The 26558-nt window shown below is 50.2% G+C and overlaps 1 protein-coding gene across 1 annotated transcript; it reads right to left on the reverse strand.

Moving 5' to 3' along the window:
* Window positions 1–6: 6 nt before the first annotated feature.
* Kctd5 (potassium channel tetramerization domain containing 5) lies at window positions 7–25262 on the reverse strand. Its single transcript, XM_051168451.1, has 6 exons — window positions 24996–25262; window positions 12589–12697; window positions 11260–11351; window positions 9726–9821; window positions 7840–7965; window positions 7–1392 (listed from the first exon to the last, which is right to left on the reverse strand). The coding sequence occupies exons 1-6, from the start codon at window positions 25245–25247 to the stop codon at window positions 1363–1365; spliced, it is 705 nt and encodes a 234-aa protein (XP_051024408.1). The 5' UTR covers window positions 25248–25262; the 3' UTR covers window positions 7–1362.
* Between the last annotated feature and the right edge of the window lie 1296 nt (window positions 25263–26558).

Below are 26558 nucleotides of genomic sequence, written 5' to 3' on the forward strand. Positions count from 1 at the left end.
AGGTCAGTCCTCGATGTTGGAGAACTGGACTAATCAGTTACTGGCAGAGGAGAAGGAAGAGGGCCTAGGCAAGAAGTTTCCGGAAGTATTTGAAACAGTGTTAGAGGCTGTGACCTGGACATGGGCAGCCATGGCGGTCAGTTTGCACAGCTCCCTTAGGAAGCCAGGGGTCAAAAAGCACAGAGCTTGCTTGCTTGGGCCAAGTTTGTGGCCTGCTACATCCCCCACCCAGCTGAGAAAGGTCTGTTTGAAGCCAGCAGGCGCAGCCCCTGCAGGAACCTTAGCAGCTCCAATGCCGTGTCAGATGAACAGAGCCCATGCAGCTTGTGCAAAGTCCCAAACACTCCAGAAATACAAGAGAAGAACTGCATAGTTATACAAGGAAATGAGAGCCAGTGAGAAGGAGACATGTTTGCGCTGTAAACATCCTGAATGTTCAACATGACCTGGAGTGTCAGCTCCAGAAGCCAGGTGGACAGGCCTCCCGCCCCAGCCTCCATCCCAGGCACAACAAAGGCACTGGTAGGCGCCAGCTCCCCCATGAGCCCACAGGTGGGACATATGAGGCAAAACCTCTATCTCCCTTAAATGATTTAACAGATCAATCCAAAATGTAGCAACACTTTTAGGCATTTCTAAAGAGTATAAACACCGGGTGGTCTATCCACACTTTTAAAAAAAGGGATACAAAGTCCTCTTGCCTGGAAAATACAAATTGAGAAGCCTTGATGGTCCTGGGCCAAGCTGACAGGCCAGAACAAGAGCCTGGCTCTGAAGGGGTGTAGTCCAGGGGAGGTGCCCAGAAGTAGTGATAATGTGGAGGCTGCCTTAGTCAGGAGCCTCAGCCGAGGTCGAGAGAAACCAACCAATCATGCCTGGAGGCAGAGCGGCCTCCCTGACCCAAGGATGAGGGCCTGGTGCTCAACCAGTTTTGAGCAGGCACTCACGCCCTAAGCCACAATGCACTGGATAGGAGTTGCGGCTGCTGCCCCTCCCTCCTGGCAAGGCCCAGGCTGCTTGTCGCAGACTGTGTGTAGCACCAAGGACCCTGTCCTTCAAATCATCTTCAGGAATGCACGGCCTGGTCAGCAGCATCCTGCCTCAGTCCCACATAGCACTCAGAAAGAACAGAGTGAGGCCACAGAGACTGCCAAGCCAGCCCTAGCTGCCTCCCTGTGGGGACGACTGGCTTGACAGCTGGGCTGTCTCTCGCCACCCACATCTGAGGCAAAAAAGGATCCACACCCAGATCTCTAGAGAAATGATCAGAAGCAGGTTTCTTCTCACAGCCATGTTTTCTGCACATGGCAGTTCACTTTATCTTGGGGAAAAGAAAATCACCTCTTCAGCTGTCAGTACTCTTCACATCCTTGAGCCTCGTTCTTGCAAAATCTGAAAAGTATGAAATATATCGTGAGGATGTAGGCGTTGACCAAGTGTCCTGTTCAGAAAGCAGAGGCCAGTCTTGCGGAACCTGCAAATGTAGGCCAGGACCTCAGCTAGCTAACAGGGGGACTTGTACAGTGACAGTGGGTAGCTGACATGAGGCACCAGGTCCCCTTCACATCCAATAGATCAAGCCCACACCCCATCCATTGGACGGTCTGCACCCTTTCGCTGACCTCAGCCCTCTGCTGACCTCAGGAACCTTCTCAAAAAGGCCATGCTGTGAGACCCTCCACATTGTCCACTAGCCTGCAGTATCTGCTGCCTCCCCACCCCTGTTCCCACTGGCTAGAAAACAGGGCATGGTCCTAGCCTCCTTAACTAGTATGCCATGGCCAGCTGTATATATCAAGTTGGGATGAAGTCTCCAGAGGCCTTCAGAACATGCTGGGGCTAGGCACATGCTGCTGAACCAAAACCCGTAAAATGAGCCTCTAGGGCTGGAATAGGACATGACTCCAAGCAGAATGCCTCACAGCTGAGGAAACCTCACAGGTTTCGGCAGTGAGAGTCATAACTGTGGACAACCTTACCTAAGTCTGGGGCAGTGGAGAGAGCTGGCTCTCGGGGGCTATGTGGAAGGGCTCAAGAGAAGACCTAGTTCTCAAGCTGCTCCTACAAAGCCACCAGCACCCCAAACACCATGCCTACCAATAGCCAGCCCAACTAAGCTGTGGAGCATGGAACTGCCACTTGAGCGCTTCAAGGAGCTTCACAGGTCTATGACATAGTGCTGTTCCCTAGTCTGACAGTGGCAAGCTCCACATGATGAGCAATTTCTGAATTCTCCAGGACATCTCTAAGTGACTCTGGGTGCAACCCTCTTACTGAGGAGCCAAGATCTCAGCCACCACCAGCCCTGAGGAGAGGAGAGGCAGCACAGGTGAGGTTGCATGCTGGCAGAAGTGGTAATGGGACTGACAGTGGGAAATCCTGAGGAGGCTGAGCTCCATCAGGACCTATAACAGTAAGCCTACCATCCCACATGCTGGGGCTAGACAGTGCTGTCTGCCCTGGATAGGGCAAGGCTACCTTATAAATGCTCCTGCCCTTCTGTCTCCACAGGGAGGCCAGGGCATGTGGTTCCATCCTGTGAACTTTGGGAGCTGGGGCCTGCTCCAGGTTTGCCTTGTGGGCAACCGCTATTTCATTCCCACAAACCCAGAGCCCTAGAGCTAGCGCCACCAAAGTCAGTCCCTAAACGTCTGGGGCTTGGAAAGACGCCTCCGCTCCCTCCAGGGTACTTTCAAAGCCTCCAAAGTTTGGGCACCTCCTGGTGACCTTATTCTTCAGCCAACCTGATGGCAGGTATGACTTTCTTGAGCATCTGTCATTCCCATCATGCCTTAGATTGAGTGCCTGTCACAAGTCATGCCTAAGGCAGGTCACAGCTGAGAGTCTGTTACCCAGGTGGCTGCAAACCCCTCTCCAAAGGGATGTTACAACTGAGGTGCTGAAACATAAACCATATACCTGATTTCAGACACTAAAAAGTGAAAAGGGGAAGAGTATGGCTTACATTAAACTATCATCCTTTCAGCCAGGTACAACACATAGTTAGAGCCAGCTACTGAGGAGGCTACCACAGGAGGATTACTGGCCCTGGGAATTTGGGACCAACTAGCCTGGGCAATAAAGCCAGACCCTATCTCTTAAATTTCATGTTTCCTTTTACCTTTTATTTATCTTTGTTTGTTTGTTTGTTTGTTTGTTTTTGAAGACAGGGTTTCTCTGTGTAGCCTTGGTCATCCTGGGCTCCCTTTGTAGACCAGGCTGGCCTCAAACTCACATCAATCTGCCTGTCTCTGCCTCCCGAGTGCTGGGATTAAAGGCATGCGTCACCACGCCCAGCTACCTTTTATTTATTATTTATATAGTGTTTTGCCCACAAGTGTGCCAGCACATCAGAAGAGGACACCAGATCTCATTATAAATGGTTATGAGCCACCACGTGGTTGCTGGGAATTGAACTCAGGGCCTTTGGAAGAACAGCCAAGGCTCTTAACCTCTGAGCCATCTTCCTAGCCTTTCCTTTTACCTTCTAAATGCATTTATTTATAGACAGGGTCTCACTGTGCAGCCCTGGCTGGCCTGAAACTCATATAGATCTATTTGCCTCTGCCTCTAAATACTAGGATTAAATGTGTGTCACCACACCTGTCTTCTTACGCTTTAAAAAAAAAGTCTAGACATTTATCTTATTATTAGTATTACTGTATATGTGTGTAGGTCAGATAACAATTTTCAGAAGTTAGTTCTAGCCTTACATGGGTTCTGGGAGTCACAGTTAGGTCACTAGGCTTGCAAAGCAAGTGACTTTATCCACTGAGCCACTCCACTGGCCCTGCTTTGTTTTGTTTTAAGAAAGAATTTCACTACATAGCTTAGGCCAGTCTGGAACTCAGAATCTCTTGCTGTAGCCTCCTAAGTATCAGGATTACAGGTGCGCGTGACCATGATGGCTGCATGGTCAACTCTCTTAAAGGGTTTACTTAGATTATCAATAGATTGAGTATCAAGACACAAAAACTGCAGCTGTTCATATATACTTACACAATGATTTCAAAGTACAACTTCAAGCTAGGCAGTGGTGGCGCACGCCAGCCTGGTCTCCATAGTAAGTTCGAGGCAAGCCAGACTACACATAGTGTCTCAAAAAAAAAAAAAAAAAAAAAAAAAAAAAAAAGGCAAAATTCCAAATGGAAAAGGACATTCTTAGTTCTGGCTGGCCGTGTGCCTGCCTCCCCACCCTCCCTGTGCACTGAGCATTCAGGGCAGCAGTGAGGGGCTCCCAGCCTGCAGCTCATTGTCAAGGCCATGTTGCTAAGGCTAGCCCTGCTCTCTACTCAGTGGCAATGTTCCCTGCGTAGGAACCAACAGGTAAGCCCTGTTGAGGTGACAAGGCGCTCAGGGTCAACCATAGGCCTGACCTTTAAGATGTAGATGGCAGGAGGAGGCTGAGAGGGCCTGGATGGAGGAGGATGTGAGGGCTGAGGGCCTGTCCAGTCCTAGTGGAGATGGGTGCAAACCTGAGTACCTGAGATGAGAGAACAGACTCCATGGGGTTTGGATGTCTGTTGTATCAAGACTCAGCAACTTAAGTGAGGCTTGTGACTGACAAGAAGGCTACCTAGAGGCTGCAGGTGGGCCTGAGTGAGCATTCATTCATTACTCAGCCACAGGAACACTCCTGTGTTCACCCCCACAGCCTCACATGACCCAAAGCCCCAGTCTTGCCCTTGGTGTCTGAGGATGGATACTATGACAGAGCAGCACCCAGCAGTCAAGCAACAGCCCCACCCCAACCCCTCCTACAGGGAGCTCTAGTGCAGGTACCTAAGCACAACTATCAAAGTTTCTGTCAACTACAGGATGTGCAGAAGCACAGAGGAAGGGTGGAGGCAAAAGTAACCAGGGGTCATGGGGCAGGGAGACTATAGTGTTGGGTCTACCTAATGGGCTGCAGAGCTCACCGTGACATTTACACTTAATCTGAGTCACTGCCTTGGTGCCTGGTCTCCTCTTCATCACTCTGGTGTGAACAGCAGCAAGTAAGGAAGAAGACATCTGTCAGCCCAGCCTGAGCAGCGCAGGCCTGCGGGTGGAAAGCCTGGGGGAAGCCTAGGTTTGGCTGAACTGTGTAGTCCTCCACCTGCCGCAGGCGCACCTGCCACCACAGCTCCCAGGCAGGCCAAGGAGCTGAGCTCTGCCTAAGGGGGCTTTTGTTGTAGCCCTGGCTCCTGGGACATGACTTAGAGGACCATGGACCTGGCTCCATCAAAGGCCCACTGCATGGAAGACAGCGGACCTTGGTCAAGGGCGCTGAGACTGAACATCAGCCATGTGGGCAGAAGTTGATCAGCCCATCAATAAATTATGCCTGTAGGAGGGAGTCTCAGAATCACTCTGGACCTAAGGATCCAGAGGGGTTCCCTCACAGGCGAGATACTCTGTGTCACACAGGGAAGGACTGTACCCGATTACACAGAGGGTCTCTTGCTCTTGGCCTCAGGAATTTCCTCTAGCAGCTGTATTTCTCTGAGGTAAGAGGAGGCCCTAAGCTTACCCACATTGACTGTACTGAGTCAGGGCTAGATCACAGGTCCGAGTGGCTAAGGAAGGTCTGGATGGTGTCTCCAAGCTCCCTTCCTCTAGACCTGGCTCCTGTGGCTGCCCATAGCTTTAGGGACCCTGAAAGCTACTGCTGTCAAGTGTACGCAGAAGCTGTACTGACTGCTCTACTTCAGAGTCAGTTTTTTTTGTTTGTTTTTTGAGACAGGGTCTCTCTGTGTGGCCTTGGCTGTCATAGACATGCTTTGTAGAGCAGGCTGGCCTCAAACTCACAGAGATCCGCCAGCTTCTGCCTCCCGAGTGCTAGGATTAAAGGTGTGTGCCACCATACCTGGCTCAAAGTCTGGGATTTTTGGTGTGTGGTCTCTTGTTTTTTGGGTTATTTTTAGATTTATTAATTTATTATTTATACAGTATTCTGCTCACATGTTTGCCTACAGGCCAGAAAAGGGCACCAGATCTCATCACAGATGGTTGTGAGCCACCATGTGGTTGCTGGAAATTGAACTCAGGACCTTTGGAAGAGCAGGCAGTGCCTTTAGCACCTGAGCCACCTCTCACCCAAAGTCAGGTATTTTTGAAGTGAGAAACATGTTTCCAATATCAGAGACTTGGAGCCACACCCAAAGCCTCCTCCTCCCAGCAGAGTCAGTCTTTTTGGCAGCTGTAAAGCCAGGGTGGAGGATGAGTTTTGACAGAGAAAGATAACTCTGATGAGCTTCATTATGAAAGCTATAAGTGTAGGAAGAAAAAAAGCTTATAAAAATAAAGGTATGAGCCAGGCATACCGCCTTGTTTACATAAATACACTAGTCTATTTAGCCCATAGAGTTATCTTGTTAGGCTTAAAAAAAGAAAAGAAGCCAGGCATGTGCCACAATGCCTTTAATCCCAGCACTCTGGGAGGCAGAGGCAGGCAGATCTCTGTGAGTTCGAGGCCAGCCTGGTCTACAAAGCTAGTCCAGGACAGCCAAGGTTACTCAGAGAAACCCTGTCTTGAAAAATCCAAAAAATAACAAAATAAATGTATGAAATAGTCTAGATGTCCTTCTATGATTAGTTTAGAGAATGCCTGCTAGATCTAAGACTCAAATGGAAGTTTGCCCCGGGCCAGGTGCTGAGGCCTCTGGATTTCCCCAACCTGTTGCTGGATCTGAACCCTTGCATGACTCCTGTCCTGTCATCCTGTGCTTGGGGAAGCAGTGGTGGAGGGCATGCCTGCCCCACCTCACCTCTTATGATCACACAGAGGCTAAGGACAGGAGCCCCAGGAACCCAGGGAGTTCTGAAGGTGTAATACACCAGCCAGTGGCACAGACCCCTGTCACATCACAATGGAGAGTAACGTGGAAGCACTGATGAGAGAGATCCAGCTGGTACAACTTCCTGCAGATCCTCTGGGGGAACTTTGCCCCTCAGTTCTTAAGTCCTCATTCTAAAGACCAGGAAAGGCTAAATGGAAAGCCCTAGAAAGACAGGAGTCACCTAAGGCCACTGACTGTGAGGCTGCCACCAAGTCTCTGACTAGAGCCCACCTCCTGTGGCCTATCCTCTCTCAATCTCATAAGGCTCTCTGTCAATGCCTGGGCAATGCTGTGGTCATGTGACCTTGAATTCCACCTAAGCAAGGCCCTTAGATCCCTGGCTTCCCCCAGAGCTGATGGCAAGGCTCTGCAAGCCACCACCAAATGGCCCCAAGGCCCAGGAATCATCCAGACCAGGCCAACAACGTTCACTGTAGGGACATGTGCATCTGTCTGTCCACGTCCCAGCCATAAGGCATTCCGGGGAAAGGTAACCAAAGCTGGTCACTTGAGAGTAATCTAAAAGTAAACGAGGCTGGCTGCACTCTCACCCTTGGCTAACATGTCTCTCTACAGGAGACAGAAAAGCCCAGTGCCCTGTAGGGCAGGACTGAAGGACAATCCCTTTTACACACTAAGCCAAATGAGAAAGACCCACAGTGTGCAGCTGAGGCAGCTGCTGTGCTTTTAAAAACCCAAGCTCAGGGGAGCTGTCCTCTAACTGTGTCCCACGACATCCCCAGAGAAAGCAGCCACAATGGCTGTCCTGATCGGACCTGAAGCTTAAGACACTTCTAGGAGCAACTCTGTCTTGTGATTGTGGAAATATTTGCTACAAAAAGCACCTCCAGTTCTGACACAACAGGTTGCCTCATGTGAGGACCTGTAGCCACCAAGAAACTCAACGACTATGCGTTTAAAGGGAACAGGAAAAAATCAGTGAGGCAAAAATAAGAAAAAAGGCTAGCTCCCAGCGTCTGCCTCAGGGACCGACCAGGACCACCCTCCTGGCACTCACCTTGGCTTTCTCGCTTGGCTCACTGGCTGTGCCATATGGGGTGTTGTGCAGCTCCTTGGAAACCACACAGAGGAACTCAGCCTGGTCTTCATTTCCATAGTTGTAAGAGGAGCCGATGCTGACCAGCTGGAAGGGAGACAGAGTCTGTGACAACGTGCCATGGCTCAGGTGTACCTGGCCCCCCAGGAGTAAGACCATGACACAAACTATGGAAGCTCAGGGAAATGAGAGCTAACTTTGGTCAGAATTTTCCATAGAACTATCGGGAAGCAAACCCCCAGTGCACTGTAGGAGCCCACACCTGTACCCCCACATAATTGCACAACATGTTGCAACAGGCTCTCTCTGCAGGCACTGAGCTTCTCTTGGTGCTCCCAGCTGGGCCCTAAGGGATGAGGATTGGCTGCCCTGGGCAGGGAGGAGTGGGGTAGCACACAGGTTAAGGCAGGTGAGTGACAGCTGCGGGTGTAGCACGTGTCCAAGCAGCACTTGATGAGCTACTGCAGGCCGGCCTTGTCTCTGGAGTAAGAGGGACCTCTCAGACTAACTCTAGTCCCCACTCAGGGCAGAACAGCCCAGGGCTGTGTTAGGTACGGAAGCCAATGGCACCAAAAGTCCGAAGCACTGAATGGGAGCCTGGCTTGGCTGTGACAGACGCTGAAGGCGATGCCTTGCATTTCCACATGCTCTCTCCTGCGCTAACACGCCTCCCACGCCTCCAGATCAACAAGTAACGCTATGCTCATCACTCCAGCCCTGGGTTCGAGCCATCAAACACTTTTGTTCTTTTAAACACAAAGTAACTCAAGGGAAACCACCACGGCCAGAGCAAAGCTATCTACAGCACAGTGAGTAAGCAATAAGTGGGTCAAAGAACACTGGTCACTGTGCTCCCTGCTCATGTGTCGACACATCAGAAACAGAGGACAGGAGAAAGAGCTACCACAGGGGCAAGCTACTCCTCTCAGCAATGAAGGACAAAGTGGTTGGAAGGGGTGGACCCCACCATGTAAGACTGACTATAGGGGTGCTGGCCTGGATCAGGTAGATAGTTGTGGAAGGTCCCATTGATGGGAACACATAAACCCAGAGGCTTGGGGTTTATTTCCCAGAGACTCTGTATCCTCACAAAGCAGCTCCATCTGACCTAATCACTGACCCCTGAGTGACCCTAGGTTGGACTGGCCACCACAAAGGGGCTGCGTTTCACCCTGGTTCTCTGAAAGCTTGTCAATTCAATACTAGTCCCGCCTTGGGGAAGCAGAGTGTACCTGATGAGCCAGCATGACTCAGGCTCTTTGGGTTTCACCAGAGAGAGCTGATAGCATAGAGGTCCCCCAGGGTGACTGCACAAAGGTCAGAATCCAGGGGAAAGAGGAGTGCCTGTGCTGGTCCAGCATCATCTAGGACAGCTAAGGACGAAGTCTTGAAGGTTGTTATGGGAGGAGACTCTCTTCCAGACAGAAATCACAAGACAGCCGAGCAAAAGGCGCTTGGCTCCAAATGAGGCGACCCAGTTCACAGATCCAGAAAGGGTGACAGCCACTTCACAGTGTACAGTCTTTCTTGGGCTATGTGCCAGGGACACGAGGGGCAGGCTCCTGCCCAAGCCTCTGAGTGACTCTGACAGGGTCTGGGCACAAGACACACGCATACTCAGCCCATAAAACCTGCTGGGCCCCCCCGGAGGCCAGAGACAAGGCAGCTGGTGTGTGTAACCAGGAAGCATTAACGCTCAGCTCCACACAGGAGGAAGTGCTGGACATGGCAAGAACAGCCTCAATGGAAGGGCTCCCACCGGGAAACCACCACGAAGTGTCTGAGAGGATGGGGACTAGGTAATGGTCCTTGGGATCTGAAGATTCCCATGTGCCCCCACTCATCACCTGCTCAAACTTCCAGCCGTCTGACATGGTGGACACCATCTGTGTGAGTTCCTCCTCCTGGCACTGCAGCACACGGTACACGTGCTTCACTGGCATCTACAAGGACAAATGCCCCAAGAGGTCAGGCCCCACCATGCACTCAAGCAACCCTAAGCTCAGACCGTCAGAGGTCAGTGTCCATAGCAACCCTGAACACATCAACACAACCAACTTGCAGCCTCAACAGCTGCTGTTACGGCTTCCCTGCTCACCTTCAAAACGACTTCGAAATGAGTCCTGCCCCCTGAGTCCTCCTCCTCACACCTGTGGCTGGACAGGAGCGCACTGAGCCTTTGTATGCTCCACGCAGGGCTGTACAGCCTTCTGCTTACCCTCCCTGCCCAAGAGGACTCCCTGGGCAGCTCAGGGAGACTTTGGTCTTGGATGTGGAATGGGGGACAGTCAAGAGACAAGTGTGTCCTTCCAGAGCCACCTCTATGTACAGGACAAGCAAGTGTCCCATGATGCTGTTGCTTAGGGGGCATTACATGCTAGTGGCAAATGGCAACAGCTACAACATTGTCTTTGCTGTCACCCAAATGCATCAAATGGCAACGTCTGCGATGTTTCTGCGAGGCTTGGCCCTGCCGGGAGGATCTTTTTTACCTCCACAATGTAGACAGAGACTGAAGCCGTCCAGGCCACAGGGTCTGGAGCAGGACTGGGAACCTTCAGGACCTTTCTAACACCATGAGGAGGAGGAGCCTGCACCCTAGACCCCTCCCGGCCACTGAATGGGCTCAGTGTAGGGCAGAGGCTTGGTCAGGCGTGCCTGTGTCCCACTCCAGCCATCAGTGAGTCAGAGGCACAGGCTAATGGTGTGCAATGGAGAGCGCCTGAGCAGCACGCCAGTAAGGCTGACCAGAAGGCAGAGGCAGTGAGAGGGTTTTAAGTGGGCCAAGCCTGGGTGTTGCCAGCACTCACTTCCTGAGCTGGTGTGGGCACAACCACTCTCAAGGGCAGAGCTAGCTTGCTGATGAGATCAACACTAAGAGGAGACCTTCCTCAGAGGTGGGGCCACTGCATACCTCACACAGCACTCACAACACACACACCTAAGGAGCAGCAGAGGACCCAGGAAGCTCAACTGCTCTCAGCAACTGTGAGGTCCCTAGTATCTGGACCACCTCCCTCCCAGCTCACCACTGCTCTCCTCTCTGCCATGCTGACCACAGGCCTTCGCATTTGCAGGCCAGATCTTGATCTTCTCCATTAGAGGGCCTCTGCTCTCCAGCATTTTCATTCTCCCCACGAGGCCTCCCTCTCCTCCATGCATTCACCACGCTGCCCGTCTCCACTGACTGCAGTGGGTTCCTTGGCAATAGGCCAAGCTAAGGTGTATGGCTCCTTCATGACTGATGAGGAAAAAGAGAGCAAGGCCTGGGGCACCAGGATTGGGACAGGACAGCTCTGGTCCAAGGCCACACACAGGGAAGCCAAATCTGCTCACACACCAAGGCCCAGAAGCTGGCGGCAGATTAGTCACCTGTCTCACCTGTGATGTTTTGCTGTCTCGTTCTCTAATTTTGTCCTTTACAAGTTTTATTAGTGAGGTGATATTGTAAAATTCTGCTTCCTCCAACACTCCTGAAATAGAGGTAAATAACTGTGATTTCTACTAGATTAGACCAAAGCAAGCATGTGCTTCCTCCCCGCACCCCATCCCTAGCCCGAAGTCCTATGTGCAGCCTGTCCCAACAGCCACACAGAGCTCTTGCGGGTCTCAGTGCTCAGCACAGGACTGAAAAGGAAGGTCAATTTACTAGACATATGTACGGCACTGTCAGTTACTACAGGTACACGTGGAGGCAGAGTACCTGCTCTCAGCCCACAGATAACTCATGTTTGGTTTGTTTGTTTCTCCACAGCCTGGCTCTTCCTGTTGGGAACCTGAAGATGCCAGAAAAGTGTGGACGCCGTGGACTGCTGCACGTGTCCCAGCCACATACACCGCACTTACTGAAGCGGCCTTCCCTACAGCCTGCTAGCAAGCGTCCCACACTCAGGACCCCAACTTCCCAGAAACCTAAACTAGATTTGCAAGAGGCCTACTTTTGGGCTTCCTCGTCTGTACAGGCCTTCTTCCTTTCTTTAGCTTTCCCACTCCTAAAGGGAAGCCACAGCTAGCCCGGGACAGCTCAGGGCAACACACAGCATGGCAACAGGGAAACTTGGGGAATGAAGTATGAAAGGCTGCCAGGCAATAAGCACGGCTCTCACGGCCCCAGAGCAGAACTAGCTCTCCATGTGACAGTCCACACGTAACGCGGTGATCAGACACTTAATGAGACACTGAAGGAAGAAGAGCCATGGTAGGAGCTACGAAGAGAGCTGCCATAATTCTACCCAGACCCACTGATTCAGGGAAGGTGCCAGAACCTACTAAGGCCTTTTTAAAATGGTCCAAGATTTTCTGAGTCAAGACAAGCTAGCCTGGTGCTGTGCATCCTGTGCTCTGTGACCAGCAGGACACAATGGTGGCCAGGGAGGAGACCGCAAAATGTCCAGGATCCCTGAGTTGATCTGGAAGGAGAGCGGGCTCCGCACACCACTCCCAGGACTTGCTGTAAGAGTATCCGCGACACAGCCCCACACTGCAGAAACTGAAGCAGCCGAGACCTGCGAAGGGCCACCCACGCTGTACCACAAGACACCCGACACTGCCTACAACATGGCTTTTGGACACTCGATGCACATCTTAGGTCCTTCAACAATGTAGTCCTCACAGAGGCTCTGGTCTGCCCTGAGGCACCTTCAAGAAACCAACCAGCTTCTACCAGGTACCACTGCAGAGCTCATGTGCCTGTTGAAATGGATAACTTACCTTCCTCTGCGAGGTCTTTGTTAATAACCAGCTTTCCATGTCTCAAGTAGTTCAGTACAGGTCCAAAGTAGGTGGGATCTCTGTCGATTAAATAGGCACCCGTTTCATCCTACAGAGAACAGAATGCTGTCAGTTCCTGTGTGGAGGCCAGCGGTTCTGCAGTCAGAGTTAAGACCAGAGCACACTCAACAGCACTTGCTGTGTAGGTTCCACAACTGCACACGCAGAAATCTAAGACTGGGAGTCCAAGTAGCAGCACGCTGGAGAAGGCGCCTCTGCTGCTGAGCCCTGGAGCCTACTGTCGAGGCCTCCTACAGCAAGAAGTGAAGCCTGTGCCAGTGGCATGTTAAAGTGACCACACAGGGTACCCTCCGGCTGAACCACAGTCCTTGGGCTTTGCCAGTGACTAAGATCTCTAAGGAAACCTGTACACCGTGGTCAGCGGTTTGTGGAATCTGAGCCATCTGGAGGACAACCTACGTACTTGCCTGCTGGCTCTGACAGGGCAGTAGCTCTGCTCGAGGACTGACAGATACCCTCACATGCTCACCACAGCTATCTCCATGGAGGACAGCCTCCTGCAGCAAGGGGCACACTCAGCCCCATGTGACATCTCATGCCATGCAGACCTACTGGAAACTCATGTCCAGTATGAGAGCCACAAGCCTAGCTAGGGGTAGAGGAGGTGTAGTGCTGGGGACCAGAGAGGGTGATACACAGAAGCTACAAAAACACACATCCCAGCCCAGGGTGTGGGCCAATGAGTTTCTGTCAGTGTGACCTGCCATGGACTGGCTGCATGTTATTTGGGGGCTGCCAAATCCAACAGGGATGTAGACCTTCTGGTGTGGAGCCACACGAAATTCCTCCCTGGTGCACAGCCTGACACCTGCCTCTACACATACCCAGAGACAGCAGCCCAAGGCACATGGTGGGTTCCAAGATCTCTGCTCAGCCAAAGCCACCACCCCAGTTTTCCCATCAGCAAGGCCATACCAAGTACCAGGGAGAGAAAACCACTCTATAGTCAATACAGCACAGTGGCGTCCCTGAGTAGAACACTTCCCATGGGGCTCCTGTAGGCGCAGGCCATGGAAAAATGCTCTACTCACTGGCGAGTCTAGGCCCAAAGGACAGTATAGGGATTATGTGGGGGGGGGGGTGTCCCTGAACCCCTTGGATGTAACTGTCCATAGGTTGCGGAGCTCATAAGAGGCCTCAGCCACAAAGCAATGAGCCTTCAGAGGTTATGTCTTCACACACATCCATTTCTGTGTATGGAGCAATACAAACTAGTGGTTTCAATGGTTCTTACCAAATTCCACAGGCACAGAATGATAAAAACTGGTTTTTCTCAGCTCAAAGGGAGAAACCTGAGCTGTGGCTGCTGTCAATCACTGAGGCCTGGGAGGCAGGGATGGCGGAAGTCAGGTGCTTACCCTAAGCTCTCTTCTCTTCCTGTGTAGGCTCTGTTCCACCCAATGTGACTGTCCTTACTTCCTGACCCGCCCAACCTCATCCCCATCCCCCTCATCTGAGGACACCAGGTCACACATGCCAGGGCTCTCCATTCTGCCAGGCAGCCTTTACTCCTTCCAGCCACCTGAGGCCCTGCCTTCCAGGCTCTCTCAGTCTCCATGACCCCAGTCACTGAAGCAAAGCCAAATTAAGGAGGGCAGCTTTCAAAGGGCAGCGGCAGTTGTTCCCACATTTACAGACAGCCACAACCAGGCTGGAAAAAGGAACGGCCCTACCATAAGAGCACTCCTGTGTTCACGTGCAAGAGCCCCCTGCAGTGTGACATTTCTACATCACCATGCTCAGAATATTCACGGCTCAATGCCCTCTTGACAGACCACTGATAGGTCAAGAAAAAAAAAAAAAAAAAAAAAGCTCAGAGGGGGATGGGCTCATCCCTACCCAGGATACTCTTGGGGCCTCTCTTCTGCTGGCCATGGCAGCAAGGGGAGTCTTGTCTCCCCTGACAACAAGAAGCCAAAAGTCCTCCAGAGTACTAAGGGGAAGTCAGTAAAGGGAGAAGCAGGAGAAAGTTGTCCATTGAGTGCCCTCACTCAGCTGCCTCCCGGAGATTTCCAGAACAAGTGGCACAAGACGACATTAAAGTGACCTAGGCCTCCCAAGCCCTGAAGGATGATGGCATGGGACACTGTGGCAGATCAGAGGAGCCATTAGCACTGCATGAGCTGGCACTGGCCCTTGGCCTGAAAACCATGAAGGGGTGCTGAGTGGCAGCCCAGCCATGTTCACTTGCAAAGCCTGGCCAGGTCATATGCTGGGTGCGGCTGGCTCTCACTGAACATGCCCTATAGAAGGCAGCTTTCTGACAAATGCTTTCAAAGAACCCCACTCTAGCCCAAAGCCCCTCTGGCCTCGAAAAGGACACACCTGTACACCTTTCAGGCAATAGGTTAGGATGGCAGCGGCTTCTGGGAGTGCTTGGAGTGAGAACCTAGCCATGGTGTTTAACAGCAGAAGGGTGCATCTGCCCAGCATCTCTCCCTGTCTTAGAGCTGAGGGCTCACCACCATGAACTAACGACTTAGGTATAAGCTTCAGAAGTGGCCACATGGGAACAGCAACCCAAGGATACGTCTTAAACCTTCAGACTCTTCTAGGCAACATCCTGTGCCTGGAGCCTTGTGCCCTGTTTGCCTAAAACCCAGGCACAAAGGAAGGGCAAGCTAGATACTTTGTGGGTGTGGGAACCTCCATTTGCATCCAGTAAAGAAGCAATTTAGACGTGGAGACTTCCAGAAAAATAAGACCAAAGTAATTTAAAATTTTTGCGGAGCTAAGCTAGAGGGCAGGATGAGTAACAGGAACCGGAGCACACACACAGCCCCGTGTGATTGTGAAGGCCCCAGGCCTCCTGGCCAGCCAGGGAAGGTAGCAGGCAAGAAGTATTCCACAGAAACCCACAAGTAGTCATTGTCACAGGCTGGAAAGCAAAGCTGCAGCACCAAGCAAGGCAGTAACCCTCACTGGGCTATGTCTAAAGGAATGAACTCCTATGTCTTGGCTGGGTTTCTAGTGCTGTGATAAAACACCATCATCAAAAGCAGCCTGGGGAGGAGAGGGCTTATCTCAGCTTCAGTTCCACACCACAGCCTGCCACTGAAGGGGTCAGAGAAGACACTCAAGCTGGACAAGAAACCTGGCAGCTGGAACCAATGCAGAGAGCACGGAGGAGGGCTGCTTACTCGCCTGATGCGCATGGCTTGCTCACCTCCTTCTTATAAAACCCTGGAGCAGCAGCCCAGAGGCGGCACCAATGAGCTGCGCTCTCCTACATCATCAATTAAGAAAACAAACCAGACCGGCCCATCGGCCAATCTGGTGGGGGTATTTCCTCAAGTTAGGTTCTCACTTCGCAAATGACTCTAGATTGTTGCATGATGGCATAAAATTAACCAAAAGGGCTGCAGAGATGACTCAAAGGTTAACAGCACTTGCTGCTCTTGCAGAGGACCTGGGTTCAGTTCCCAGAATGCACATCATGGATTACAACCACAGGCGGCTCTAGTCCGGGGGGATCTAATGACCTCTTCTAGCCTCTCTGGGCACCAGAATACACACAGAGCATATACATACATGTAGGCAAAACACTCATAAAATAAAATACTTAAGTCATTTTAGCCAGGCAGTAGTGGTGTACACCTTTAACCCCAGCACTCTGAGCAGCGGAGGGATCTCTGTGAACTCAAGGCCATCCTGGTCTACAGAGTTCCTAGACAGTCAGGGCTATACACAAGAGAAACTCTGCCTGGAAAAAAACTAAAATAAAATAAAATTAACCAACACAGTTCACCAGTTGTCAACTTGACACACAAACACATCACTGTTAAACCATAACCTTTTCTTTCTTGTCCTCGAGACGTCATTAATACCAATATCACAATATAAAACACATTCCAAACTTCCCAGGCTTTAAAATTTCAAATTTTGAAAGTCTTGTCTCTTTAAATTACTCATAATCTCTCTCAAGCTCAAAGTCTAGGCTCACGCTTAAGACACTCACAGGAATCAAGGGGAAGCCGAGGATCTTTATTTCCTCTACAAACCATCTCAGAGCTCTCTGGCCAGCTTCTTCTGGTGGCTACTTCCTTAAAGCAGGGCAGCTGCCTGGACAGCCACAGAAACCAGTCTGGAGAAAAAGGTAGCGCAGTATGAGTTCTACTCGTCATATTTTTTCGGAGCTGTCTGTGGGAGATCCCAAGGCCAAGGCCAAGGCCTATATCCCACAGATGTCCACCATGCTATACATGGCAGTGCTGCTTGGGGTCCCCTGTGGGGGCATTCCAGGTTGTATTCATGTCCACAAGGCTGTGCTGAGAGACTGACAAGCGGCCCTCCAGCACTGCACATACCAGTCTCGGTAACACAGCTCAGGGTCTCCATCCTAACACAGAAACAGACAGCACAAGCCCAAACCCAAGCCTTCCGTCCACTCACAGAGAATCAGTAAGATTCATTCTTTTTCTCTTTCTTTACTTATTTTTTTTCAGACAGGTATCGTCTCACTGTGTAGCCTTAGCTGGCCTTGAATTCCCTGAGACCCACCTGTCTCTGCCTGCTGGGTGCTGGAATTAAAGTGTGCTCCTCCATGTCCAAGGGGACAACCTAGATGTTAACTATAGCAATTCAGCCACACAAGGCAGGGCCCCCACTGTCACCTATGCCAAGAACACACAAGATGTGGAAGGAAACCACTTCTAAAACTCAGCAGATTCAACGAGTAGCCAGGAAGCAGCCAAGACACATCACTGGGTCTTTGTTTTCTCTTCGGTCCTATCATGATTTAGGGGAAAGCCTGTGCTGTGTTAGCATGGTGGGAAGGTCTTGTTTTTCCATAAAAGCACCAGAATTAAGACTGCTTTCTCCACAGTCATTCGCCTCTACCAACTCCACTTCCCCATTTCTCAGTGGATCTGTGTCTGACCTACTTGTGCAGTACTGGCTAGAAATATGTACACCCCCCCCCCCAAAAGGCATAAAAAGGGATCATCGGGCTTAGCTGAGTATTGTGCAAGAACCAACTCCCCACACGCACACATGCAACCAGTCCACATATGCGAGACAGGTTGCTGATGCCCAGGTTGGTGCTGAGCGGGCATAACACGGAGGCTGAACCCCAAGCCTGAGCTACTGGCCACTGAGCCGGGCAGGGCAGTTTTCAGGCCTCCAAGGTGGTTCCCCTGGCCTGGCCAGAGTAGCCACCTATGGACACCTTCCCCAGAGTAGCAGATGGGCAAAGGCCAGGCTAGGTGCACATCAAATGTGCTCCCAGAGGGCCTAACTCCACAAACAAATTCCCAAAGGATCTGGAGATGAGCTCCAGAAACAAACCTGCCTCAAGCCTGTGTCTCAGGGTGGGGAAAGGCCTAGTGGTGAGAGGCTGGTCATTAGTCATCCAATCAGAACACAGCCCCGTGCTATTGCCGTCCTTCAGGCCATGACCCTACTACAGTCCCATGAGTCTGGAAATAACATGCAGAATAGAGTTGATGTCACTATGCCTCAGGTAAAACTCTAAGTTGAAGATGCAGGTGGAGAGTGTCACAGAAAGTCTGCAGTAGTTCCCTGAATCGCTCTCAGGGCTCAGGTGCATCTGTACCCATCCCAACGGAAGGGACAAGGCACAGCCACTAGCAGAGAATTAAAATTAAGAGTAGGGTGTTGTGAACTAAATCTGGAAGAATACTCCATCAACTGTCCCACTAAAGACAAATGCGTTGAATTTTGTGTGCCAACAGCATGCACAATCAACCTAATTATACACACCTAGATTTTACTCTGAAATTATCCATTTCAAGCGACACATCTACATACAAACCTTTATTCCTACTTTCTTGCTCTGCTTTATAAATATTTGCCACATCTTTGATTCACAAGAAGTCTTAGACATCACCAATTGCAAATGAGGAAACTGAGGCTCAGGGACCCAGGAGGCTTGTAAGAGACGTTCAGATTTGTAGCGTGAGGCCAGAACTCCAGAGTCTTGCTTCCCGGGCCACCGCTTGCACCCAGTGCCCCTCTCCATATGCCTCAGCTTTTACTCCAAGTGCACTGGAGCTAAGGAGAGCTCGGCACTCATTTCACTTTTCTTGTGGAACCCATGCTGCCCTGAGTTCACCTGACTACCAAAACCACCCTGGAACAAGAGGACCACAGAGGCCAGACCTGAGTGAGACTGGGGACACAAGGAATGCGTTAGGGTTCTGGCCCTTGGTGACCTTTGGTGTGACTTTGGCCCCCTCCCTCTGGGAGCTCAGAGCTCAGTCATGACTGGAGGAATGTATCCCTGCCCCAGACGGCACAGCCAATTACTCCTGCCCCTAGTTGGAAACTAGACTTGAGGACACTGGTAAAGCTTGTGAGATGGGAGATCTCATGGAACCAGAATGCTTGGAATTTACTCAGGGCAGGTTTGGAAGCTGAGGTCTGCTGTCGTGTCCTGCAGACTTAATAGGCAGGAGCCCTCATGGGAAGAGACTCTACAACTGTACCTGAGCCCAGCACCTGTGCAAATAAAACTGTCATGAACATCTCCATCACCACCGCTCATCCACTCTCCAGGTTTCTTGGGCGGTTTCCTCCCTAGGTACACAGAAGACCCCACACTGCTCCTTTCTGGCAAGGAGTATGCGTATCTAACAGGCTACTGCCGTCATCAGCCAGACAGTAGAGAAGAGAAAAAAAAATGTGATCTTTAGAAGGCCTAAGGGGACACCTTTCCTGGCTCCACAGTCTTCAAGCCCCAGCACTAGCCCCTCCACTCTGGCTAATAGGTCAGCAATCCAGGGCATTTGGGCGGGATGGCCAAACCAGAGGTCCACACCTCACCTGTGAAGTCCCCTCAGCTACCTCCAAGGCTGCCATCCCATCAATGTCAAGATGGCCTCTCCCCTCCTCACACATGGCACATGGTAAACTAAGCACTGAAATCTTCCTTTCCTTTTTGCCAGGCTCGAAGAGTAGGCCTCTTGCTTCTGCTTCTCCTCTTCCTCCCCCTCAGTAAAGACTGCCCAGCGTTCAGTGGCCCTTAACCTCTCTTCATCTGCTTAGAAAAATCTTCCTGGCCCACGGTGAGGAGCTGACCACCAGGTCTGATTTGCAAAACTAGGCCAAAAAGTGTAGAGCTCAACTGCCAAGCAAGAACCCACCAGAACAAGGGCTGAGGGCACATCTCCCCTAACTAAGGCCATCCCCGTGGGCATTGGGGGCTGCACCAAAGCTCCAGAGCTCTACTTCCTTAGCTTGAAGGTATCAAGCATCTCAAGACAGTGCCAGACCAGGCAGCTCTGCTCCTTCCCACAGCAAGCTGAGCGCAAGCTGCCCCTAAATAAGGCCTAATGAGAGTCAGCTTGCATCTACACAGGGGCAGCCTGCTGGCATTCAGCCGTATAGACCCTCCCATTGGCCAATAGCCCAGAGTATGCAGAGGACAGAACCACAGAATAAGCAAAGTGCAGACAGGGCTCTGGAAAGGAACCACTGTAAGCCTGCATTGATGCCTGGGAAACAGCATGCCCCTCCCACCCCGAAGCCTCTGCCCCTGGGACCAGGAGGCATGTACTCTCTGAGCAAGGCTGGTTGGTAAGTACCTTGGGTCCTATTGTTTTCTTCCATTGTGAACTTCCAGAGTCAAAGCACCCATACCCCATGTGCAGGGGAACGAAAAGCTCCAGGCTCCAAGAACATGTGATGTAGGAAAGCTGGCAGGTGGCCAGAGTTTTCTGATCCCCTGACTGCTGTGCTGGACAAGCACAACTGAATTACACTAGTAGCAGACAGAAAGAACACCTTTGCACCTGCCAGCCACCTCCCTGCCACCTCAGAGGATAGCCCGAGGCAAGTTCTCCTCAGAAAGATGCAACTCCTCATGAGATGGTAAGTTCTCTTGGCCTGCTCAGGACCAAGGGGCTTCCAAATGAGAACACTGACAGAAGTGACCAGACACAGCGAGGACAAGCACCCACTGCAAAAGAGGCGAGGGTACAGGATGCACCACTAGGGCAAGGAATACACCCAACCACATCCTTAACATGCCACAGAAGTAAAACACACGTGTGCTTAGACACCCCCTCACAGCCTGTGCCAGTGCAGCTCTGTCCGGTGCACAGGATGCCTATGGGATTCTGCTGGCTGGTTTCTGTGATTTAGTTACACAGAACAAAATCTGCCAGTTATACTCTAAGTGGTCTCCATTTCCCTTCCCAAGGCACTAATTCAAAGGTGGTCTACCACCTACACCCATCCCGTAGCCCTCCCTGTAAGAGTCCTTTAATATCTTTCTAATCCTTAAAACTCACCACACCAACTGTGCCCAAAGCAGATATGGAGGACTGTAGGGACCTGGGTGTAGTAAACACTGTACCCAAAGACCCTCGTAATTATGTCTACAAGCTCTAAAGCGGGGACAGTGGCCCTATTCCAAGGACAGAAGTTCATATGCAACTGCCATTTTCTCTCGATCTGGCTCGGTCAGAGACACAGCACGCTATCTAGCTTCCACAGGCTATCACACAGTATTTGCTGTTTCCCTTTCCCTCCCGAAGCATCACCATACTAAACACGGGCCAGTGGAACTACAAAGAGCAACTCTGTTTTCAACACACAATTGGATGCAGCAAGACAACCAAAATGGATCAAACATCAAGCCTTCCCAAAGCGCTTTCCACGGGAAGCTTAAAAGTATAACACCTGGCCTGCCCCCAAGGACAACACTGGAGAGAAAATGACACACAACGGCAGATGCTCAAATGCACAGCACAGCCATAGTCCCATTGGAGGATGTCCCAAGAGTGAGAATTCACTCAGGCTGTCTAGAAAAAGAACACAGCAGTGGGCTCAAAGCTGGCCCCTGAAGTAGGAAGGCAGAGGTCTAGGGACACAAAGCATGGTGTGTAGGAAGCCCCACACTGGGCCCTGAGGGCATGGCGACAGAGGACTGGCTACGAGGCGGAAAGGCCAGGCACAGCAGCCCCGAATGTGTCTGCATTCTCTGCCATGCCTAGCGATCTATCTGTCTGTTCACATCTTTGCAAAGTGTCTTCCAGAAATTTACTTCCCCATACTAACTCAGGGCCTGGCACCGGCCTGCCTTTAGTGCTCTGCCATCACTGTGAAACCCAGAAAGTTCTAAAAGGTGTCTTAGGAACGTCTTCCTTTAAGTCTCCTCACCCTGGTCCCATTCTTGGCATCACATTCTGCAAGGCTAATCACTCAATAACCACCAAATGCCAGAAAGGGAGCCTTCCACCAGGTCCCTGTTAAAGTTCAACTCATGGGAGTATCTGCCAGGTATCCCTTCCTTGATCTTAGCTATGACATCAGAGTTTTGACATCTTTCCACGTGAATCAACATCCTGTTTATCTTCCATCATGTAATTAATGGCCTCCCAATGTTAGCAGCCCTTCCCTCCTCAGCTCCTCCTTAGGATTTAATTATTAAGGTGGAATCGCTTGGGACACTCTTTCATCAGAACATGGTTGTGGGGGCAGTGGCATTACAAACACAGAAGTTTGTAAATTTTATTTGAAGATTCTTGTAACACAACTAATGTGACTTAGAATTACTCTTTCCAGCAACCCATCTGTGACTAAAACAAACACTATCCACTATCAGCCATGAGACTAAGACTGGCATCTACTATACTTTTCTGGAGCTGGGTTCCATGTAGCCTAGGCTAGCCTCAAACTCCCAATCCTTCTGCTTTGCCCTACCCAAATGCTGGGATTACAGGTGCTTTCCATCATGCCTGGTGCTGCTGTGTTATTTTTATGTTCTGAATTGTGATTTTATGATCAAATTGGGTGTTATTTTAACACACTCTAGGTTTATTTTACATTATGTTTGAGTGTTTTGTATGTACACCACAGACATGCCTGATGCCCAAAGGGTCAAAAGAGGGTGTTAAGACTCCCTAGAACTGCAGTTACAGATGGCCCTGAGCTACTATGAGGGGTTCTGGGAACCCAATGCAGGTCACCTGTAAAAGCAACGAGTGTTCTTAACCACTGGGCCAACTCTCTAGTTCCTAAATAATAAATTTTTTAAAAATCAACTAAAACATTCTGATAATCTTCCATTGCAGTAAAGGCAACACGCACATACACATATACACACATTCATTTATTTATGTATGTGTGTGGGCATACAATACCATAATATGCACCTGGAGGTCAAAGTACAACTTTTTCTTTTTTCTTTTGTTTTTCAAGACAGGGTAGCCTTGACTGTCCTAGACTTTGTATACTGGGCTGCCTTCAAACTCACAGTGATTCTGCCACCACTTGTGCCATCACTCCCAGCTTAAAAAAAAAAAAAGTTTAATGACTTATTTTATGTCTTTGGTATTCTGCATGCATATATGTCTGCATGGGGTTAGATTCTTTGAAACTGAAGTTACAGACAGTTGTGCACTGCCACATGGGTGCTGGGAATTGAACCCAGGTTTCTGGAAGAGCAACCAATGCTTCCAACCACTGAGACATCTCTCCAGCCCACTCTTTTTTGGTTTGGTTTGGTTTGGTTTTGAAGACAGGGTTTCTCTGTGTTACCTTGACTGTCCTGGATTCACTTTGTAGACCAGGCTGGCCTCGAACTCACAGAGATCTACCTGCCTCTCCCTCCCAGAGTGCTGGGATTAAAGGATTGTGCCACCACGCCCAGTTTTGCTTTGTTTTTTTGAGACAAGGTTTCTCTGTGTAGTTCTTGGGTGTCCTGGAACTTGCTCTGTAGACCAGGCCTACCTCGAACTCAAGAGCTCTGCCTGTCCCTGGCTCCAAAGTGCTGGGACTAAAGGCGTGCACCACCGCTGCCCAGCTCAGACTACAACTTTCAAGAGTCAAGTTTTTTTTCCTTCCACCATGTGGGTCCCAGAGACTCAAGGTGTTAGGCTTGGTTGGCAGCAGCAAGTGCCATCTCACCAACCCAATAGAGGATAATTTATAAAGTAATCTTGAAAGACAGTAAAATGAAGAAATGTACTTGACTTTAACTATGCTTAAGTCACAGTTCTAAATCCATTGTTCCTGTGCTAAATAGGCAGAAGACACCAGAAGCCAATGGCCAAGGCTGACTTAAAATCTGATTTAATACACAAGACAGGGATACTTGAGTAGAAAGGATGTTTATAAACGCTGTTTGAAAAGCCAGCAATAAAGCACACACCTCACTATAAAAAGAAAACACAGCTGACAAAAGACTATTTCTATCCTGGAGACTTTTGTTCTTTTCTGGAAGGTCAATTCTCTCGGAGTATAGAGGTTTGGCCAACTCAGAAACGGGAACAGCTGGGAGGAGAGTTGTGCAGGACCAACACACTAGCGTCTCAAGCCCTAATTTCTTGATTATTTTGCAGTAACTCAAGAATTCTTATTTCCTGATTAAAATGGCAGGCCACACTGGGAAGGTGCTCTGTCAGGCCTTTTGAGGTGAACTGAGCTCCCAATCTTCCTGGGAAACCTCCTGGGCAGCAACTTCCAGGTTGGCAAGGCATAAAGTCAAGGGCCATCATATAAGCTCAACCAGAAAACTCACAAAGTTAGTATAAGGCTGCTAAACTGCCTAGGGGAAAACGGGCAAGAACTATTTTTTCCCCTAAGTTTCAATTCTGCACAATACCGAGTTATCAGTTATGCACTATCTAGCACACACTCTATTACCACTGGTATAACAATCACTTAATTAAATGAAAGGTAAACAAACTACAAACTAACCTGGAAATTCCTACACTTTTGCAAAGGCAGTGGGGAAACGAAGCTTGAAAAGCAAATCAGAAAGGATTCTCTACCTGGTCTCTCTTTGACAACCCTAAGATTTTTCTACACCTGGCCCAGAACAGAATGCAATACAAATAATTCATATATTAGAAGTAAAATGAGACTTTTGAACATTTTTACTCAGGAGGTATCTTCTAAGAGCTGCGGGGCCTGTTCATGTTATGGATGAGAAGGATGGAGTACAAACTCTGCAAGTCACTGGAAAAAAGGTTGCCACTGTCTCAACCCCCACGGCCTACGTTAACTTAAACGTCTGGAATGTGAAAAGACCAGATGAATGCAATGGGTTCTCAGGTTCCAAGGCCAGCAAATAGCTGGGGCGGTAGTGTTCACAGACCTGGGCATAAGAATCTGGAGAGAAGAAAGTAGGGCCATAGCAAAGCCCGGGTCCTTCCCCTCGACCGAAGAGCGTGAAAAGCGAGCGAGCGACACTGTTAACCAGAGGCCGAGGCAGATGGGTACGAGGGTGCCATCCTCCCTCCGGCCCAGGACGCTGGCCTCGGAGTGCCCGCTCCGCTAAGCGCCCTCGGTGTGGAGAGGTGCGTGCCACGGACGGCGACCGGGACAGCCAGCCCCCCGCTGACCCGCGAGGCCCTCACCTTGTCCGAATCTAGGTCGGGGTCCGCCTGGCACAAGCGGTACAGGAAAGACTTCGGGTCCCGGCACAGCGTCTGCCGGGTGGTGAGGAAGTAGGTGCCGCCGACATTGAGCCGGACCCACTTGGACACACCGCTAGGGCGGTGTGCCAGGGCGCCGAGCCCAGCGCTGCAGCGACGGCACAGGCCGCCCCCCAGCCCCGCCCCGAGGCCGCTCGGAGCCGGCGGCAGCAGCTCGCAGTGATTCTCCGCCATGATCCCAACAAGCACCGCCACAGCGCCCCTTCGCCGGAAGTGTCCGTCCTTTAATACAGTCCCCCGAGTTGTCCCGCCCATAGGTCCTCCCTAGTAAAGTGCCCGCCCAGTCCTCAAGTGCAAAGCGGAAGTTCCGGCTCGAGAAGCAGGCCGGAGATAGCCGCTTCCGGCCAAAGCAAGCCTTAGACTCTCACCGGGTTCGCCGCCTCTGGCTCCGCCCCCGCCCAAAAAGGATCCAGAACCGCGAACGTGTACACTCTACATGCTTTTTATTACAAGACTACCGAGCATACAAGGGAAATCCATCATCCTGTAATTACATCTAAAGCACTGATATTTGGAAAAAAAAAAAAAAGAAAAAATTGTTTCATTAAATTATATGATTAAACCATGACCAAATAGAAAATTTATATAATAAAGCCAGGAAAAAGTTGTAAAATATAGTTTACAATAATTATTCACATTCAAGGCTGTACATCAATACATACAACAACGTGGCCCCAAACATGAATTCAATCCAAATAATTCATATATTAGAATTTAAATAACACAGACTGAACTAGAGGCCGACAAAAGCCAGCAAATAACCTTATATAAGAATAAAAATACAAAAGTGTATATCCTAGTATCATTGCATTATCTGTTTTCATAAGTATTTTTAATTTTTGCTTTGCCTGTACATCACAGTTACAGCTACAGACCAGGTAGAGAATATTACACATGTTCTGACTGACTGCCACCAACCTGAACGACAGCAATAGGCTATTGATTCATCCTACTGTACGTGGCTATGGAACAGCCGCAGCAGCTCTAAATACTGTAACAGTTTAGTTTGTCAATGTCCAATCACACTATTGTCTTAATGGAGGCTTTCACCTGCACAACAACCCACTTGTAGTCATTTAGCCAGATGATTAAACTAGGGTGTACTACATGGGGAGGGAATAGTTTGACTTTTAAAAACTTCTGTACAGTTCGGATTCTTCGTTGGAAGAAATGAGTTACAGGGAATTTTCAGGTATTCACATTGGCTAATTCATTTGCTCACCACTGCAAAAGTGCTTTGACAGAAACAGCTTCCTTCCTAGGCCACTTTTCCACAGACAATTCTGATTTTATAACCCTGAAATATTAAGCCAGAAGCCAGTTATCTTCAGAGGCTCCGAGAGTGGTCCCAGCCCTGTCTAATCTTGTCAGGGCCCATGTCATACATTCTACCTAAAGGGTGCTACACCCACTGGCGTCACCGTCAGTTAATGTTGGCTTCTGCATTAAAACAAATGGAAAAAGTGATTGGCAGCATCTTCATCA

This window comes from Acomys russatus, chromosome 25 (genome assembly GCF_903995435.1).
Source record: "Acomys russatus chromosome 25, mAcoRus1.1, whole genome shotgun sequence".
NCBI lineage: Eukaryota > Metazoa > Chordata > Mammalia > Rodentia > Muridae > Acomys > Acomys russatus.

Excerpts from the sequence above, each read along its gene's own strand:
- Kctd5 (XM_051168451.1), bottom strand. The coding sequence starts at position 25,247 with ATGGCGGAGAATCACTGCGAGCTGCTGCCGCCGGCTCCGAGCGGCCTC. Across the intron at positions 12,698-24,995 it reads CCGACCTAGATTCGGACAAG|GATGAAACGGGTGCCTATTT; the intron begins GTGAGGGCCTCG and ends TGTTCTCTGTAG. Across the intron at positions 7,966-9,725 it reads ACGGCTGGAAGTTTGAGCAG|CTGGTCAGCATCGGCTCCTC; the intron begins GTGATGAGTGGG and ends TCTCCCTTCCAG.